The sequence below is a fragment of the Merops nubicus genome, unplaced genomic scaffold (assembly GCF_000691845.1).
Source record: "Merops nubicus isolate BGI_N331 unplaced genomic scaffold, ASM69184v1 scaffold5901, whole genome shotgun sequence".
NCBI classification, from domain to species: domain Eukaryota; kingdom Metazoa; phylum Chordata; class Aves; order Coraciiformes; family Meropidae; genus Merops; species Merops nubicus.
Genome location: NW_008588907.1, coordinates 42,449 through 61,035, shown reverse-complemented (window position 1 = coordinate 61,035; position 18,587 = coordinate 42,449). Strand labels below are relative to the sequence as shown.

Here is an 18,587-nt window from a genome sequence, read left to right as displayed (position 1 = left end):
CCTGCTGAATGAACTTCCAGAGATGTAACACTCAAGCTGGTGTCACACACCCCTAACAAAAATGGAAAGAAAACATTCTTTGCTTGCCTTTTTAATAAGTCATGAAGAGAGATGTTAACTTCCCTCTTACGCTTATCTCTTAATCTGTGCTTCTGTATCCAGCTCACAAAACCTTCTTCTTTTAGGGAGGAAAAAGTTTGTCTTTGATAAAAAAATCAAGTAAATCTTCTGCCATTGCCACTAAGAGCTCGCTTACCTCTGTGCAGAAATGTGCTGGAACTAATGCAATTTTGCATTTGGGATTTCCTACTAGATGTTGACTCACTTTCAGTATTTGGTCATTTTTCACTTCTTCTATTTCAGATTCCCACTTTTGGTATTTTCTGTGAAGCTTTCCTCCTATAAGATTCTCAATTAAATGCATAGTCTACACGTGTCCTTTAAAAATGAGATTTGCTCACGCTTTCATATTAGTTCATTAACCCACAGTGGGGAATTATTTTTAATTTTTTCTTCCTGAATGTGCTTTGAGATCATGGTATGCCTCAAAATTGCTCTAAGCTGAAAGTACCAGCAATAGCCATTATGCTTTTGTGCCATTAATACTTTTTACCTTTTTTCCCCCCCATTTCTGTCCCCTGGAGTATATTCCTATAATTGTCAGTTACCAGTTCAGATGGGGTCTCCTGCGTTGTGTGCCTCCCAGAGCTATTCGTGTCCCTGTCCTGGCTGTGATTCCTGTCACAGCCAGCACCTGGTTCAAGCCATAAGCATTTTTAAAGGTAATTGGAAGGTCGCTGTCCAGGTTCAGGAAATAATTCAGCCTCTTTATTTCTTGCAGAATTGGTTTTCTGTGTGTGCACCAGGGGGATAGAGTCGGGGTTTTCTTTTCTGCTTGGTATACCAAGTGTGCTTACTTGTTTATTCTTGTTCATGGGGTTTCTGGTCCTTATGCCTCCTCTTCCTCCTGGCTGAACTTTAACCTCTCCAGTGCTCAACCAGAAGATAGTCTCACCAGGGCGTACACCTTCATATTTTTCTTTTTCCTTAGACTCCCATACTCAAACCAATTTTATCTCGCCCCCATTGCTGTGGGCAAGCTAGATCATTTCTTCTGCCCTCATGCCAGGTCCTTCCTTGCAGCAAAGCAAGTCCACAGCCTGCTGTCTTTTACTTCTTGCCCATCTCCACAAACCTTTGAATCAGAAGCAGCTTAGACACCTTCATGACATGTATTGTTTCTTCTTGCCTACTTGCTTTAAGCCATCCTTTCTATCACCATTTCTGATACCCATTTTCACAGCTGTTTCATGCTGACAGCAAATTCTCACTATCGGTCACTACTCCTCTTTTGTCACGGGAGTCATTGGCAGTGCTTGCTGGCAGCTGCCTCTTGCTGCCTTCTACTGTGTGGAAACTGTAGGGCAGCTCACTCAAATCTGAGTCTGAGGAGCAATATCTAGTGTGATGCTGGGAGGGGACACTGTATTCTACCCTTCTTCCCTCCCTTCAAGTTTCTCATGGGATCAAATCAGGGCCCTAATCATACCAGAGTAACTGGTTTGATAAACTTGTAGGTTCTTTCTGTCCCATGGCACAAAATAGCTCCTTAAAGTGAAGAATGATTTATTTATCTGGCTGTGTACAGTTTATTGAGCAAAAATCTAGTAATTTCCTAACTTAATCTAGTTTCTCAGCATCCTTCTGCTTTCACTGACATTTTTCTGGCTTGACTTTCTAGGAACATGTTGTAAGCAAGTACAGAGAGATTTGGTCAGTGTTGCAGACATTTTGTGACATGAGAGTAAGCCCATACAAGTGTCCTTATCTGATGGCTCCTCCATGCTTCTGGGGTGAGAAGAGCCTGGGGACTCCTGAAACCAGTGTTAGACCTCATGTCAAACATATTTTAGGACCAAAACTAGTGGTAGTTTATGTGCTACTGATAAATAGGACAACTACAGCCCTGTAAAGAAAGGTCTGTAAGTCCCATTTCTGTCACGTTCTCTAGTGATGGATGAAATTTCAACTTTTTGAAGAGGAACTGTTTAAAATATCTATGAAATATGCTCATTTCTGTTCTCCCTTAAATCATTTCATGTCTTAGACGTCAGATCAATAGTCTCCCTCTGAGTTCTTTTCTCCTCGAGTATCACTTTGTGTTGGTAAATGTGTTGTAACACAGCTACTGGGTTCTGTGGCAACTCTGCTGACACTGAAGGCTTTGAACACAATTAGTTCCAGCCACTGACATAAAAAAAAGAGAAAAATCTCATCTAATGTGGACTGCTTCTTGTTTCTGGCAAAGAGCAGAGGTGATAACCCTCACATTTAATCTAATAAGGATTCTAGTATGATAAAGGTCTTGCATTAATATTGTGACTACTGTATTCAAAAACAACAAAGACCTGAGGAAGGACAGCTTCCCAGATCTTAACATTTTTATATTGGAGCTCAGTTAGATACATGTATTATTTAGAAATCTATCTAGATATCATCCCCTCAAAGATTCATTCAAGGGATTGAGGAGACTGTATAGTTCAGTAAACATATGACAGTAATCAAAACTGTCCAAGTCTCCTTTAAGTCAGATTTCACATTTAAAAGTAGCTCTTGGAGAGATTGTTGCTTTTGCTTCTTGATTAATTTAATCTATTTGAAACAGCCTAGAAAAAAAAATTGCTGAATTCTTAAAGAATGTAATATGGGGTTTTTATCACCATAATATAATTGGGTACTATCTGATACTTTATAAAAATCACTGAGAACTTTATTAATATCTCTGTAAGTAAATTGGCTCCCTGCTTGATTTTTAATTTCTGGTGTTAGGCAGAACATTCGATTTCCTCTTTCTAAATGTGCTAACATACTGTTGGCTATATTCCTCCTTTTCATATATCTGATATTTGGCTACTGGAAGTGATATATGAGCACTTTGTGATAATAGTTGTTTGTAAGCTGATTTAACAGTTTCTAATTCAACTTCATTAGCCTTAGAGGGGTTGTTTTTCGTGAGATCTTTTCCTGGGATTTAATTTAGGCTCCAATTTTGTCTGCTGCTCAATCATACCTTTCTTTTTGCCCGATGATGGGGAATTAAATCATCATCCCTCATTGCAAGTGCCTTAGAGGTTTGGCGGAGAGCTCTGCGTGGCTCCAAGGGGCCCTGATTGGATTGGTAGCATTGCAGCCATCTCTCTTTCTCATGTCCTGGTCACAGCAACTTGTTTCCTGCTACAGAAGTGAGCTCAATCTTCTTTTTGTTTTGACCTGGAGGGGTAATATGGAAGGACATGTTGAAATTGGTGTATTCCCACTTGTGTTGAGTCTAAAAGACTAACAAGGAAAAAATCAATTCAAGAAGAGCATGTTGTACCCTCGATCTTCAAATATCTATCAGCTGTAAACCACCTTGCACTTGATTTAACCAAACAGCCCTGGTTTTTCACCCAAAAGTCTCTCTAATTGTGGCAATAGTTGCACTAAATTCCTCACCTCGGAGAACAGTGATGCTCAGGGAGCTGAAAGCTGCCCAGCTACTCTTGGGAAAAGGATGATTACTCCAATATAGAGATTTCTTCATTTCACCCATTGTGGTTGCATAGTTAAGTGTCATTGCTTAGATTATGAAACTGTTTTTCAGGATTTTGGTCTTTGCTATTAAAACTTGCTGCTAGGCAGAAAGTGAATTTAACTTTTTTTTTTAACCAAGAAAAGCCTCAAAATAGAGAAGAAAAACTGTCCCCCTTTAGATGGTACTGAAAATGCAAGCTACTTAACAGAAGAAAAATGTCATGCTATTAGCCTCTAATACAATCACATTACTTTGGTCTTTTCATGAAGTAAAGCCTCATTGATATTAAATATGAAAAGTTACTACTTTCACAGTAACAACTTTTCATAAGGAGTTCTAAGAGGCTAGTCCATTAATAATGTATGGCATTGCTCACAAGTCACATATGCTTAATAATTAGGAAACACTTGTAACGAGTTGAAAAGGGTAAGGAAAGCATCAGAGTTATGTGCAAGTCCAAAACTACAGAAGTCTGAAGCTAATAATTACCTGGGCTTCAAAAGCCTTTCAAATTCTAACAACTGATCCTACTTAAAATTAACAACAGGCATTGCATGGAAGAGAATAATGAAAGAAATATGGTCTTACCATTTGGAATAAAGGATTTCTACATAGATATAAGGGAGGGGTGGAAAAAAGGCTTTAAATGTAGCTTCTGGCAATCTTGACAAGGTGTTTTGAAGGAGACAGTGAGAGTTAGGTTTCAAAATATCACTGAAGTCTAGCAGGGACTACCTGCTAACTCCCTTAATCCCTACGCAAAACCTTGTCCATTTTATATATATATATATATATACACCCCCACACACACTATGAAATTCACTCTATAACTGACAGCTTCACAGCATATCAAGAATTTCACCTGTACAGGACATTTAAAATTCTTGAATTCTGCATTTCAGTGATGAAACTGGGACTCACTTCTCAATTATTCTTTGTTTTGATTAAACGGACACATCATCGACACACCAAATAGGATTTGAATTTTTTTCTCCCTTTCAGTGAGCTGTCAGCCTGGGAGCCCTGGGTCAGGGCAGCACCTTGCTGTGGTGCCCAGTATGGAGAGGATGGAGTTGCAAGTGGAATTATATTGTCCATCCACTTGGGCTTCAGTTTTATTTCAGCGTGGTTGTAAAACACTGTGGGGAATTTAGCAATAGAAATATTGATTTTGATTTTGGTTTTCTTGATGGAAGTGCCAGCTAAGTGACACAGATCAAGAAAAGTATTAAATTCCCAACTCAACAGAAGCCTGACACTGGAAAGAACTTTTGAGGGTGAAAGGATAATTTGAGGAAAGGTTGAGAGGAAGGGAAAAAAAAACCAGTGGCATCATCTGTTACCTCTAAATCTTCATTCTCTGTCTCAGTTTCAAAAATTCCAGTTTAAGATACTCTAAGGAAATCTTTTTCTTGATTCTTACAAGGTCCTCATTACAAAGTATGTGAAAATATTTTAACAAACGTATCTTCCCCACTCACGAGAGACTTAGGCCAGTAGTGTGCAGCATTTCTAGAGATGAGGGCTTGAGGCATGGAAAGACTAAATGACTCATCCATGATCAGACAAGTCTGTGACAGCAAAGAAAATTCATACTCCTTCTCAAACCCTCATCAGTGAGCCAAAAATATGCTATGTAAAGAAATGAGCAGTTTTTTCTCTTTTCTTGGGCAGGGGGACAGGGAAGCACTCTTGCTATTTCTTTTGAATTTTGGCTTTGAATCCAAAGAAACATAATCACACTCATGTGCTTGCGATAAAATTAATGCAATAAAAATGAAATTAATGCATATAAAAAATTGTTATTGGAAAACCAATCAAATCAAGACAGAGTAGAATGCAAAGACCATGCACCAGCTGTTTATCCTGGAGATCAGGTTTGTGCTTGGAGTTTGTGGAGAGCTGTTGGGAAATCCAGGTGAGAGTAAGGGGTCTTTGAGGGGGTGATAGAACTCTTTGCATGAGTTTGGCTTCTGGGGTCAGTCTTTGTCTGAGTACAGTAGCATGCCTTTTAAAACATGAAACCTGGGCAGAGCTGGACTTCAGATGTGACACCAGTGGTGTGGTATAACCACATTCTCCTGGGCAGCAGGATGATGATCAAGCAGGGTTAAGTGTAGCTGGTTCATAGCTTCAGGCTGGCTCCAGCCTCTGGGCTTCTTATATTCTTTTGTAGTCTAATTCCTAAGATCTGATAGGTTCTTTATTTAACACTTTTCCTGGTAAGAGTGTGATGCTGGAGATGGAGTTAACCACAGTGCAAGTGTGACATGAGTTTAGAGAATAGAGGTTGTCTGCTGAGGGTCTTAAGGGTGTCATGAGACATAAGCTCAGGGAATGGATGTGCTCTTCAACCAGCCAGTTGTCATGGACATACAGAACTGCAAGAAACTGAGCTTAATGATTATTGTTGGCCCTTTCATTCCTTTCCCTGCATGATGCTGCCTTTGCAGACATAGCCTGATATCTGCCTTACTTCTGTGTAATAAACTTTGGCAGCAGGGAGACATTTCATTAACTCCTCAGAGCTGATTCTTACTCATAGCTAGAACTGTAGCATGAAAACTCAAACAAATCGTTACCAGGGCCTGGAATTTTCTCCAAAAATAAAGTGATGTGAGAATGAAGAGCTTAGCTGCCACCCAACAGCTCCAACAGCTACTTTGTGGACACAGTCTGCCCCAAACCTGCCTATTTATGATTTAGTTTAATCCATAATTTCACAATCATAGCCTGCTGGTATATACTCCTAATACAGATATATCCTATGGATATGAAATTTCTATATAGCACTGTAACCTGAGAACAGGGAGAAGACAAACTGCTCCATGCCCAGTGGAGCTGGCAAGTGTAATTAATTCTCTAAGTATTACTAATTTCACATTGTGTTCCTGTTGTAGCTTTTCAGCCTGCTTTCTCTCAGCCACGAAATGACTTCTTAAGCAATATAATGACAGGATGCTTCCTGCACATTGACCTGGGTTGTAAAAGATGGGCCACATTAATGGTATTTCCCTGTTTTCTCTGTCAATGCTGAAGAGGTTTTTTTTTTCCTTTTTTTTTTTTTCCCTTCTTTCTAAGAATGGAAACAAGACCTGTGTTGCTTTAGGCTGTAATTTATAAATGAGTAGCATGATCATCTGTAACTTCAAAGCATAGGTCAAGGGATTTTTTTTATTTTATTTTTTCTGTGTTCTTTAACTGGATCTTCTTTGATGTTTACACTGCACATACATCATGATCATTATATCCTGTACTCTTACATCATTATTACAGCTAAAAATGAGATGACTCGAGTTATGAACAAAAAAAATGCTTCAGTCTAACGCAGACAGATATGAAGGAGGAAAATGAGTTAAATACTTATTGAAGGGCTTGTTGCCTGGTGTAACTGTGCTTAAAGAGGGTACAACTAAGTGAGAAGATATTATTCCTTTCTGGAGTCATTTTCCAACCCAGCAAATCTTTTGTTCATTGATTTTTAAAATAAGAGAACATTCTGGGGTAAAAATAAAGAGTTTGAAAACTTTTCAGCAATCTTTCATTATATGCCTACTTGTTTCCTGAAACTGAGCTACTGATATTTTGCTTTAAATTTTGTGTGGCACACTTAAAAACTAGTTCTGTGCATAGACTGGAAAGCTGCAGAATTCCCTGGGAAAGACTCAACGTTATTAAACCATGAAGTCATGGGTTTTATTTGATGCATGAAATAGAATGTGGTGTTATCTATTTTAAAAGTTATTTTCTTATAGAAGTGGCTTTATAACAACATGCACACCTCACAGGAAAAGGTAGAGCTGATATGACACTAGTTTACTCTCCTTTTTGGCATGATGTCTGCTTTTGCTGCTGGATGGTGAGGTGTTAATTGTAGAAGTGTTCCAGGAGCACCTTCTGCTGAGCAGCCCTGGGAGGCTGTGAGTACCTGGGACTGCCATCGAGGCACACACCACAAGCTGGTCATCACTGGGATAAACATTTTCATCAGTGTTGTGTTAAAACAAGTGTTCAGTTTGGATACATCTGCATGTAAAAGGCAGTGACTGGTAAAACATTGTTCTTGAAGGTTTATAGTGGACCATATGCAAAATTAGCCCCTCTTCTCCCTAGACACTGATTTTTAGCACACTGCACAAAATGGGTTTTATCTGCAATGGAAAGGCTGTAACTCCAGAGTCCCGTTACTAACAAGTTTAAGGGTTTTTTTTGAACAGAAGTCCATCACATAAGTATTTTCTGAGCTTTCCACATCATGTATTTTGTGCAGACTACGGTTTGGAATTCAAAAATCAATTTAGAACTTGGTGCCCTTGTTTTTGAAGTAGGAATATTCAAAATGGTGGCTGCACTTTAAAATCCTCATTTTGCATGCAGAGTAACATCTTTTTAATAAGGATTTTTACTGCAGTATCTTAATGCACAGTTTTATTGCCTATTATTTTTAGCTAGCTTTTATAATGCCTTATGTCTGGGGTTTAACACCTTAGCTATTTCCCATCATAACAGGTTGAAATTTGGCATAGCAGTGGCAACCTTCATTTCAAAATTTTCACAGAAAATTGTAAACAGCAAATTGCTAATTTGTAAAGATTTTGTTAATTTCCACACTTTGAAGCCTGTCAACTCAAATGTCAAATAACGTGACATCCATATGGACCATTAGATCAATGAGAGTGTAGGACCAGAGCTGCCTCAAAGTGCACATCCTGTAGTGACACCTCTGATGTTCTAGAACAGCCAAAAAGAAAAAAAGAACTAAAAAATCGAAAAAGCAAATTGTCAAAGTTATGGTAGGAAAGGGCAAGACAGCTAAAAACTGTCTTTAAAAAAAACCCTTCATTCTGTCATTTTGGAAAAGTTCTGAAATTTCAGTTTCCAAGTTGCAAATGTGGTGCTGCAGCAGAGAACTGGTTTTAAGCCAGCTTCAGAGCTAGCAAGTTTTGAGCATTCAAAATGCAACCAGAGTGCTTTTCATCAAGCTCTCTATGGGTAATATTTTGGTTGATGCTTATTTTATCTTTGACTTTAGGATGTGATCCAAATAGAACGTAATATTGTTTTCTCCTTGGTCTGGAGTAATAGTATAAATGTTATATATTTCTCATGGATTTTTTGTCTAAAACTTTTGGAATTCATTAAATGTGTGTCATTGACATTAGTAGTATGTTGTAGTAACATAAAATATTCAGGGTTTGTAATAAAATGTTCTATACTTGTTATAAAGTTCATATTAAATAGCTGGAATATCTTTTATGATTCAAAGCACCAGTAACCGAGTCGCTTGGGCAGAAGCTGCATTATACTTTATTTGGGGTATATTCATTTTGGCAATGTAATATCTCATTTGAAATGCCTGTATATTGCACTATTGATTTTCATGGGTCTTAGAACAATAAAAACATCATGCAGCAATAAAGAAAAAGCATGCTTTTTTCTGTGTACTCTGTGTGGATGCAGCTCAGAGCCTTTTGCAGAAGTAAACATAAAACCTATGTTGTTCTACAGAAACAGGGAGTTATTTTACACAGTGCAGTATTCAAATCACAAGTTTTGAACTCAAATGTGGTCTTAATTCTGCAGAGCTAGGCTCTTTTAAACATACTATCAAAGAAGTGCTCTTGCTCTAGAGAGGAGCAACGCCTTTCTTTTTGCCAGCTTACTTCCAGGAAAGGTTGATCTACCATGAGTTAGGTTTATAGATTTTTAAAACTGTTTTATTATTACAAATTTTGAACACTTTCCAGGCTTCACTTCTAACAGCTCTGCTACCTGGCGTAGGAAAAACTGAGCAAAGCCTTGGAAGAAACGGTGTCCAATATCTCCAGTCCTGGAGACCTTAGAAGGTCAGGAAGGAGCCTGTGGTGGTGACCACCTAATATTATAACAATACTGATCCATGGGAGATATCCAACAATACTGTCATTAGTAGTCACTGATATTAACTGAGTCAAGAAGTAAAAAAACCCCACAGGAGATTGGGAGAGAATCCTTGATTTTGTGGTATTGACTTTATCTGCAGTGCCTTGGGCACTAGGTGACCCATTGCATCCAGCTGCCTTGGAAAACTTTTTAGCTATGTCCTTGAGCAGATTTTTCAGCAAATATGAGTTAATAATGCCGTGTCATCTTAATGCATAAGCTTGCATAAATTATCTGTAATTATTTTTACTTTTCTGGAGATCATCTTAAAAAAGGCATTTTTGGATTGAACTATTTTTTTTTATTTTAAAGAATTTTTTTTGAATAGTAATTTCAGCTCAGAAGAAGTTTACTTGGAATTCACATTGCTGCCTCAGTAAGGAAAAGCAAATGTCTGTATACACAATCCTTCTGAGGTCCTAGGCTGAAGGTTGGGGTGGGTGGATGTTGAATTTAATGCCTTCGGACAAAACAGTGGAAAAATTTCCATTCTATTTTTCATTTTGTGAAAGGAACTCGGACAAAATGGTTATTGTTAGAAATCAATAGTTAATTGAAAGATGTGGTACATTTTATGATTAGTAGTTAGAGGAATTCCCAAATAGTAGTATTAAGGTTTTAGTGTTAGCTATTTATAGAATTTATTGCATTTTTATGTCATTGTTAGATGTATTATTAGAAACGTATGTATTTCTTAATATTATCTATTTCTTAACTCTGAAATCTGAGTTAAAAGATTTTATACTAAGATTGATACTAACTTACTTTCTTTACAAAACCTTTAGGTTAATTGGCTGGTGGGGCCATGAATTCAAAACAAGATTCCTCATGGAGAACAGTATGTACTTGTACACTTTCACTTTTACCTTATTTGATGCATCTATATATAACCAGCCTCACTTTTATAGTAGTTTGAGGAGAAAGGATAGAACTTTACATTTCTTCACTTACGTTAAAGGTATTAAACTCAACTCATCTGAAATATGTAATGCAATGGAGTTAACAAAATAAATGTGGGAATAAATTTTGTCTCTGGGCATATGGGTCTGGCTGTCTGCTTCCAGACATTTTGCTGAAATACCTTCAAAATGCAGATATAGAATATGGATGAAAATTTCAAAGTATCTCAGTGAATTAAACTCAAAAAGTCTCTGAGGAGCAAGGCTCTACTATCATTCACTTGGTTAATACCATACTTTAGGATTAGTTTCACTGGAATTAATGAGAAATAACATAATGAAAGGTAAGGTAATCTGACATAAGTCATAAAATGCCACTAATACCCCAGCACCTCCAAATTCCTTGCGCTAGCAAAGGATAGGTTATAAGACAAAACCAAACCTGCTCTGAAATAGCTAAGTATTTATTGTCCCAATACAAAATGAGGACTTCTTTCCAAACCTGACAGCTAGACTGTTCAGCTTCATTTTAAAGTACGGCAGAGAGAATATCCTGAGGGATCAGGAGGAGAGAGAAGCTTTTTGGTTTGATTGGTTGTTTTCTTTTCAATATATTTTTAATTTTGTGTGGCAGTGCCTATTGATGTGACTTTGGCTGGAGAACACCTCTTTAATAGCCTCAGTCTGCTCTTTGTTTTCTGACCAAATGTAAGAGAGTGGCACTATAGAAAGCCAGCAGGAGACACAAATTGCCTTGAAATACTGTTAGAAGAAGAAAAACATTGTTTATTCATTTCCATGGGCAGTTTATAGGGGAGAAGTTGGGCAAGCAATCATTATAGAATTAGCCAGTCTGCTGTGCATGAAAAGAATTTCCTCCGCAGCATCCTCTTGCTCTGGTGCTGGAGCATGAAATATGAATGGTGACACAGAACTTACAGTGAAGCTTTATAGATTTATTAAACAGATTTTTGTGAAATTTCACAGCCTAACGTCTATGCAACTTCTCTCTGTGGCCTGAAGCTGCACTTAGCTGCATATGTAGCCTCCCCTGTGTCTCGTCAGTTTAATAAAGTTAAGGAACATGATTCCCTGCTCGTGCTCGGCGGCTCTGCACACGTGTGCTGCTGCTGACTTGGAATTCTCTCTGGTTTGTGCCAGTATTAAAAGAGATTCGAGTGTGAAGGTGGGTTTCACACACCCCATTTAAACAAATTAATTCTCTAGTTCCCATGAAGCTGCTAATGAGGTCTGCCACTGGGTAAAATTGGGCTTCTCTCGAAGTTGAAAGTGTTAGCTGTGAACAGATTACTGTTTCCTTTTAATGATCAGTTCCTACAGGCCACATTAGTGAAATATTTTATTGCGTGAGGATGGACTTCAAGATAAGGCCCAATCCGTTAAAAGGAAGAAATCAAAAACACTAATATAAGTTATTCATTTTCCAGAGTTACAACTAAGTGAGGGAATTAATGGATTTCGGTTATCGAATCCTCCAATTTTACTGGTCTGTGCTCTGCAAGCTAGTTTAGAGGTAAGTAATTGCTTTACTTTGAGCCTGAATTTAAGAGTATAAAAATGTTCAATGAATATTCTATGGATTATTGCTGTTCCTCTTTCTAAAGTTTGCAGAAGAGCTAAAAAGTGAAGGGAGGGGGGAATGGAAAAACAAATAAAACAACCTCATAACTGTGAGTGACCAAAAACATTAATAACTTCACTCAGCTCTTCACTATGCCCACAACCCTCACTGTTGGAACCAATATAGGTGAGGTTTGCACCTCTAAGCCTGACTGTTGGCACTGTGTTTGTCCTGGCTTTTAGGGACTCCCTACAAATAATAACTCTTCCTATAGAGATATTCAGAGCTTGCCTCAGTGCAACTCATGTGAAGGATGCTGTTCAAAGTCTTCCTACAAAGAAATCATGTAACTATGTAAATTTGCATCCAGAGTTGCTTCTACATGTGTTTCCCATGAAATCCATATGAAAATGGATGTGGCCACTGGGGTTCCAGGAGCCTAAATTCAACCAGTGGCTCAGGGAACTGTCTTCTGCTGTAGTCCCTTTGCCTACAAACAGAAAAGATACAAGCTGTCTGTGAATACTTCCTTAAAAAGGGGTTAGTGTGGTATAGCTCCAAACTGGTGGTTTGTTGTTGTTTTTTTGTTGTTTTGTTTTTTGTTTTTTTTTCATTTATTCATCAGTTTTCTAGTGGCTAGAGGAGCAGAGCCCCATCTCTGACCTACATGTATACATGGCTGTGGAAAGGGCACTGCTGCCATACACAGCTAATCCCTTCTTGGCTAGGAAGGGGTGATCCATGTGCTGAAAGTCCTCTGTTCTGCTTTGGAGAGCATAATTCAGCCTCATCTGAAGGCATGCAGCTCTTCTCCAAACACTTTTAGTCATGCTTGATAGGTATCATTTCATATCAAGATATAGCAGCACTTCTCTTACAGATGGCTTACCCCTGAAATGCAGGACTCTGGGTCTGTGTGGCTGAAAAGGGTGGTTTTCCACAGATTTCCCTGCTAAATGATGTGTATGCTACGATGTTAAAATTTTTCCTTAGCTGCTTTACAAGCCAGCCTTCATTAGCAAGCTTTTGCCACCAGTGTAAATGGGAGAATTTTATATCTGCTAGCATTCCATTAATGTTTGTGTCATGGTAAAGCTGATGCTGGAACAAAGAGCAATGTCCATACACTGCAAGTCCCTCTTTATTTAGTGAAAAAACAATATCTTAAGCAAACAATGTCAGAAATTTGCCAGTTGTGCTCTTTTCAGCTTACGTGCCACGCTGAAGGACTGCAAAGGGCAAAGCAATGCTTCTTGTTCTGCCTGACAATTTATTTTGTTAGCCCTTAAACATCCAATATATTTTTTTAAACTTTATGTGACCTTCGAGATAAACTGAAAGCTATTCTGCTATGACCCAAATTGTCAGTGCTCCAGTTTGTGTGGGTTGATGTCATTTAGCCCACTGCAGGGAGCCTCCAACAATGAGGGCTGAGCAGTTTCCATCGCCTCCCCTTCCCCAGCCCGCATTACCTTTTGGCACAACCAGGATTTCCCAGTGCTAATTGCTCTAATACAGTGGGAAACAAAATAGTTTTCATGTCTGGCAAGAGCTGGCTGGTGAAATTGCAGGCCACCTTCGCTGGGACCCATTAAGCAGAAGGCAGTGTTTCCAATGGAAACCATGAAAGCGGCAAGTGTTAATGGATGTTATTCCTCAATAATGCTTCAAGTGACTGTTATGGCAGGAGCTGCTCCCTTTTATGGAAAAAAGGGGAGCGCTCTACAGCCACATTTAAAAGATCTTTTTCCAAAAATTTCACCCAGGAGGCCAAGTATTCCTTGCACAAAGCCTGGGCAAACAGATTTTTGCATGCTGCCTAAGGAGATCCATCCCTCACACTGCTGTGAAGCCCGGAGGGATGGGAAGCAGCTCTCCATTTTACCTCCAGTAACGTGCTGAATAGTCATGTGCATCCTCTGCCTGCCTGCCTGGTGAGGGAAGCACCTCTAGATTCATGTTGACCCGTGCAAGTACTGGCTGCTGATGGCTCTGGTTGCTGTCACGTTCTTTTCTGTGACTGCACTGTCTCCTTGTAAAGTCTGTCCTGCAGCAGCCAGATTTTCTTTCCCAAAAAACACATGTAGGGGCTGTGGTTTTGTGCAGCATCTGGTAATTGTGGTAGCATCATGGAGGAATACTTGGGGTATTCTACAGAAGAGCAATTTCCGTGTGCTTCTGGAACACAGACTATTGTATTTTGAGTAGGATTTCTCAGTTACCTCTTTATACACTCTTCCAGGTTCTGATATAAGGAATCTTAAAAATGTTACAACCTTAAAAGTGTTATAACTTTCCTTTCTTATGGGGAAAGGCTGAGAGGCCTTGGTCTGTTTAGCCTGGAGAATAGAAGACTAAGAAGGGCTCTTATCAATGCTTATCAATATATAAAAAGCAAGTGTCAAGAGGATAGGGCCAGACTAATTTCAGTGGTGCCCAGCAACAGGACAAATGGCAACGGGCACAAACTGGAACTCAGGAAGTTCCCTCTGAACCTGAGGAAAAATTTCTTTCTTGTGAGGCTGGCAGAGCCCTGGAACAGGCTGCCCAGAGAGATGGTGGAGTCCCCTTCTCTGGAGAGATTCAAGCACTGCCTGGATGTGAAACTGGGCAACACATTCTAGGTGACCTTACTTCAGTGGCAGAGGGGTTGAACTGGATGATCTCCAGAGGTCTGTTCCAACCCCTACCATTCTGTGATTCAGTGTGGAGCAGTGATTTCTTGAGAGTGAAGATGATGAGTCTTCATACACGGCTTTGACTTTGCCTCTGGTTTTGCACCTTCAGTCAGTGGAGGTGTGATTGTCCATGAGCAGCAATACAGCATTTATGTGCCAGAATGTGATTTGAAGTGACTATGGAGTACTTGCATGTCTGTAGCTTACCATTTTTCTCTGAAGCCACTTGCAAGTGAATAAGAAAAAGGAAAGTCTGAGGAAGGCAAGAGTAAACTGTTTCTATGGTCATGTTTCCTTTATTCTATGTAACTGAGTGTTTCCAGAGCACAAGCAGGAGCTGCCTCAACTTCTGCTCACAAACTCTTCTGCTACATTGTGTTTCCTTGTTCCTGTGGCAAAATAGCGTTGCCATTTTTAAGCAATCATTTTTGCACCCCCCATGAGGTTTTGAGTTTCTGAAAGCTCACCAACCCTTGTAGCCGTGTAACATAGAGCTATTAAATGAGAATCAGGTGAATATTTTTTCTTCATGCAGGCTGGTAGAGCCAGAGCTTGTACAGGACTTAAAGCATCAAAGTTAATAGGTTAGTATAAATTTTGTGTTCTTCAATACAAGAGTTTGCAGATCAATCATGATGTTTCAGTCTCGACAGATGGATTTTGTTGCTTCAGGTCCATACAAGAAAAACCTTGTATGTGATTTTGAGTTTTGTGCAGCCCTGTTGCACGTATAGAGAATGTATGGATCCTTTTCAGATGTGCAAATGAACGTTCTCTTAGCAAACTGGTTTTGTTTGCAAGTTCACTTATGCAGATGTGGATGCTTGTAAAACTTTTTAGCAATAGATGGAAATGTTTCAATTATCTAAAGTAATAACATGATCCTGTGTACCCTCCCATATTTATGTTTAATGTCTATTTGATATTTCTACTCTATTCCAGTGATAATGTGGAGAGAAATCTGCTACCCTTTTAGTCATCTTTACTTTTTATTTTCTATAGCAATGTATTATCATTCTAATGATTTTAAATCTCTATAGGTTTTTGGTCAAACTACAATGAAAGCATTAAGAAAGAAATCCATTCTACTTACTGGTTACTTGGAATACCTGATAAAACATTACTACAGTGAGGATAAAACAAATCCAGAGAAACCCTTTGTAAGAATAGTCACACCATCTCGAATTGAAGAAAGGGGATGCCAACTTACACTATCATTTTCCCTTCCAATCAAATCTGTGTTTAAAGAGCTGGAGAAGAGAGGAGTAGCTGTGAGTAAATAAAATTTTTATCCTACACGCTGTTTTGTGAATCTGTACCATAACAAAGTGGTAATTTTGGTTTTATTCAAATCTAGTTTCATACAAGGTCAAAAAAGATTGAGGATGATGAAAATTGCTTTCATAGTATCCTCCATCTTTACTTGTGTGAATAATCAAAGAAGTAGAGTTATTTTCTGAATCATTTGTTAGTCTGTATGTTGTCATTTCTCTATTGATTTATTTCCAGTTGTTCTATGAGTACTCCTAGGAGTCACTACTGAGGTTAGAGCTGCTTTATTTGGTGTGTTAGAGATCTGATGGTCTGAAAAAAGGAAAACGACAGTCAGCAGCACCTGGGGGGTGCTCACCATCCTCAACACCACAACTCACCCACTACAGACTGGTGATGAGGGGAGCTTTGCATCTCCACCTGTCCCCTTCCTCCTGCAAATGGCCAAAGCCCTGTTCTTTGCCAGACATCGAGGTGGAGGAGTTAAAAAGCTGCCATTTCCTTCGAGATATCTTTTAGCACTTAGAAAAGGAGGCCACTGAACAGCAGTGCTATGTGATGGCAAGGTTACTGGTGAGCACTGCTCAAAAAGAATAAAAGCTAAATTCAGGGCTATACATTCAGTGATTTAAAAGTGCTGGGAGGTGAAGCTGGTGGCGTAATGTCATATAGATGATAGATGAGTTTTATTTCTCCTGGTGGCTTGTGTCCCCAAAGGGCAACTCTTCTAGGCTAAATGTGCTACTGTTTTGGTGCTGCCAGGAAATTCCAGGAACTGCTGCTTTTAAGAGGGCACAGGGCCTTACCCTGTTGGCTCATCTTTGAGATGCAGTAATACACTTCAAGTATGAGATGCTCTTCTAGTTAGCAAAATGTTCAAACTCACAGAGTAAGGGGAAGAAGAATGGTGCAAGCCTCGTGGCATTACTTGTACCTGTAGTACAAAACACGTTCGTGTTCTGTGGTGGCTTTGTTGTCACCTGTGTGCCTTCTCTACTATGGCTTGCTATGGGCACTGAGGTTAATTATGGGGGTACATAGCTGGTCTGGAGCCCCTCAAAGGCATTGCTAGAGTCGTGCCCGTCCTGAGTCTCACATCCTTTTTTAGGCATCACACCACTCTTCTTGCTATGTTCTTCACAATAACCCTCATCACAGTAGTTTCTTGGGGGTCCCAAAGTTTTTACCTGTGTCTCCTTGTCAGTCCAGTCATTTTTCCTTGAAGACATGGATGACATTAAAAAATAAAGGGTGACAGATAAATATGAAGTGATCTGATTTTACTAAAGCATTCCCCTCTCTGTTTTCCAGTGTGACATGCGAGAACCAAACGCTCTTCGCGTTGCCCCAGTTCCTCTCTACAATTCCTTCCGTGATGTGCACAGATTTATTGAAATCCTGGGATCTGCAATTACATCTTCAAAACAAACAGCAAACAATACTGGGCTATCTGCTTCTTATTGATGGCTCAGCTGTATCTTTTAATCTATTTCTGACTAAGATGCATTTATCCTGCTGAGCGATTCTTTGCTTTGAGTAGCCTGAGCTATATCCCATGCAATTTGCAAAAAAATGACTGTGCTTGAATAGTTATTTACAACAGACATAGTTTTATTAAAGCTCACATTTCCACTCTGCTTTGACTTTGACTTCATGAATTAGTATGCTTTGTATATTTTAATGGGGCTTTTCTTAAACATTTTATGTAGTTTTATTACATTAGCTTTGAGAAGCATGGAAGAATTGCTATCAACTAGAACAGGAATAAAAAAAAAATCCCTTCTTTATTATAAAAATGATGCATAATAAAAAGTGGAAAATAGACAAATCACCAACTGTTAAAAGATACAGTCCAATTTACATTTTTAATTTATCACTTCTATTTAAAGTACATGGTATACTTGAAAAGCAAAAGTTGAACAATTAGTTGATTCAAAACCATTAACTGCTACATACTGAATTTTTCAAAGGGCCCAACATTTTGAAATTCTGGTTTAATTAATGATTTAATTGAAGAATTAATTTACATTGCAGATATCTTCTTTGGTGTGAGAGTTGGCTAAAACAAAACATTTACTCTTTATCTTTCTAGGTAGTCATTGTGGAGATGATATGTTTGAGAAAGCTGAGAACAATTTTAAATTCATGTAAGCCATTATGTAGGGCTGTATGAGCACTTACTGCAGCTTTAGCAAGGCTTATTTTGGATTAGGGAAAATGAACTCCAAACTCTTTAAGCAGCAGCAAAATATCTCATCCTTAAGCTACAACGTGGCCAAAATTTTTGCAGAGATTTGCACCAAGTAGCTAAAAACAGTGAAGAAAAACTGCTTTTATTTAACTGACACTTTACCTGGAGTTGTTTTAAGACATAAGGAACACCTTGGCACAAATGGCAATTAAGCTCCTAAGTCTGGAAGTATCCAGCATGTTTCCTTTTTCAAGGATGAGCTAAAATTTTCTCTCAGATGATACTCAATGTGTCTGATTTTTAGTATGAAACACTTAGAAAATTACTTTAAGTACTTATTTGTATACCTCTTCAACACTGAGAAAGGGTTTGGGGGGGGAAGAAGTGAAGACTACTCTCAGCCATTTTGGCTCAAAGGCGGTTTTGCTGGTTGATATTTTCACACTCTGAGCATCTCCTGATGCACATG

The 18,587-nt window shown here is 38.8% G+C and overlaps 1 protein-coding gene across 1 annotated transcript in view; it reads left to right on the top strand.

The window, feature by feature from the left end:
* The window catches only part of KYNU (kynureninase), a gene marked incomplete at its 5' end in the record, with an annotated part of 41,879 nt that extends 24,488 nt beyond the window's left edge, over positions 1-17,391 (top strand). The window contains 4 exons of the mRNA XM_008949399.1: positions 10,282-10,334; positions 11,844-11,929; positions 15,696-15,926; positions 17,239-17,391. Of these exons, the coding sequence (XP_008947647.1) occupies positions 10,282-10,334; positions 11,844-11,929; positions 15,696-15,926; positions 17,239-17,391 (523 nt within the window). The remainder of the gene's footprint in view (positions 1-10,281; positions 10,335-11,843; positions 11,930-15,695; positions 15,927-17,238) is intronic.
* Positions 17,392-18,587: the final 1,196 nt, after the last annotated feature.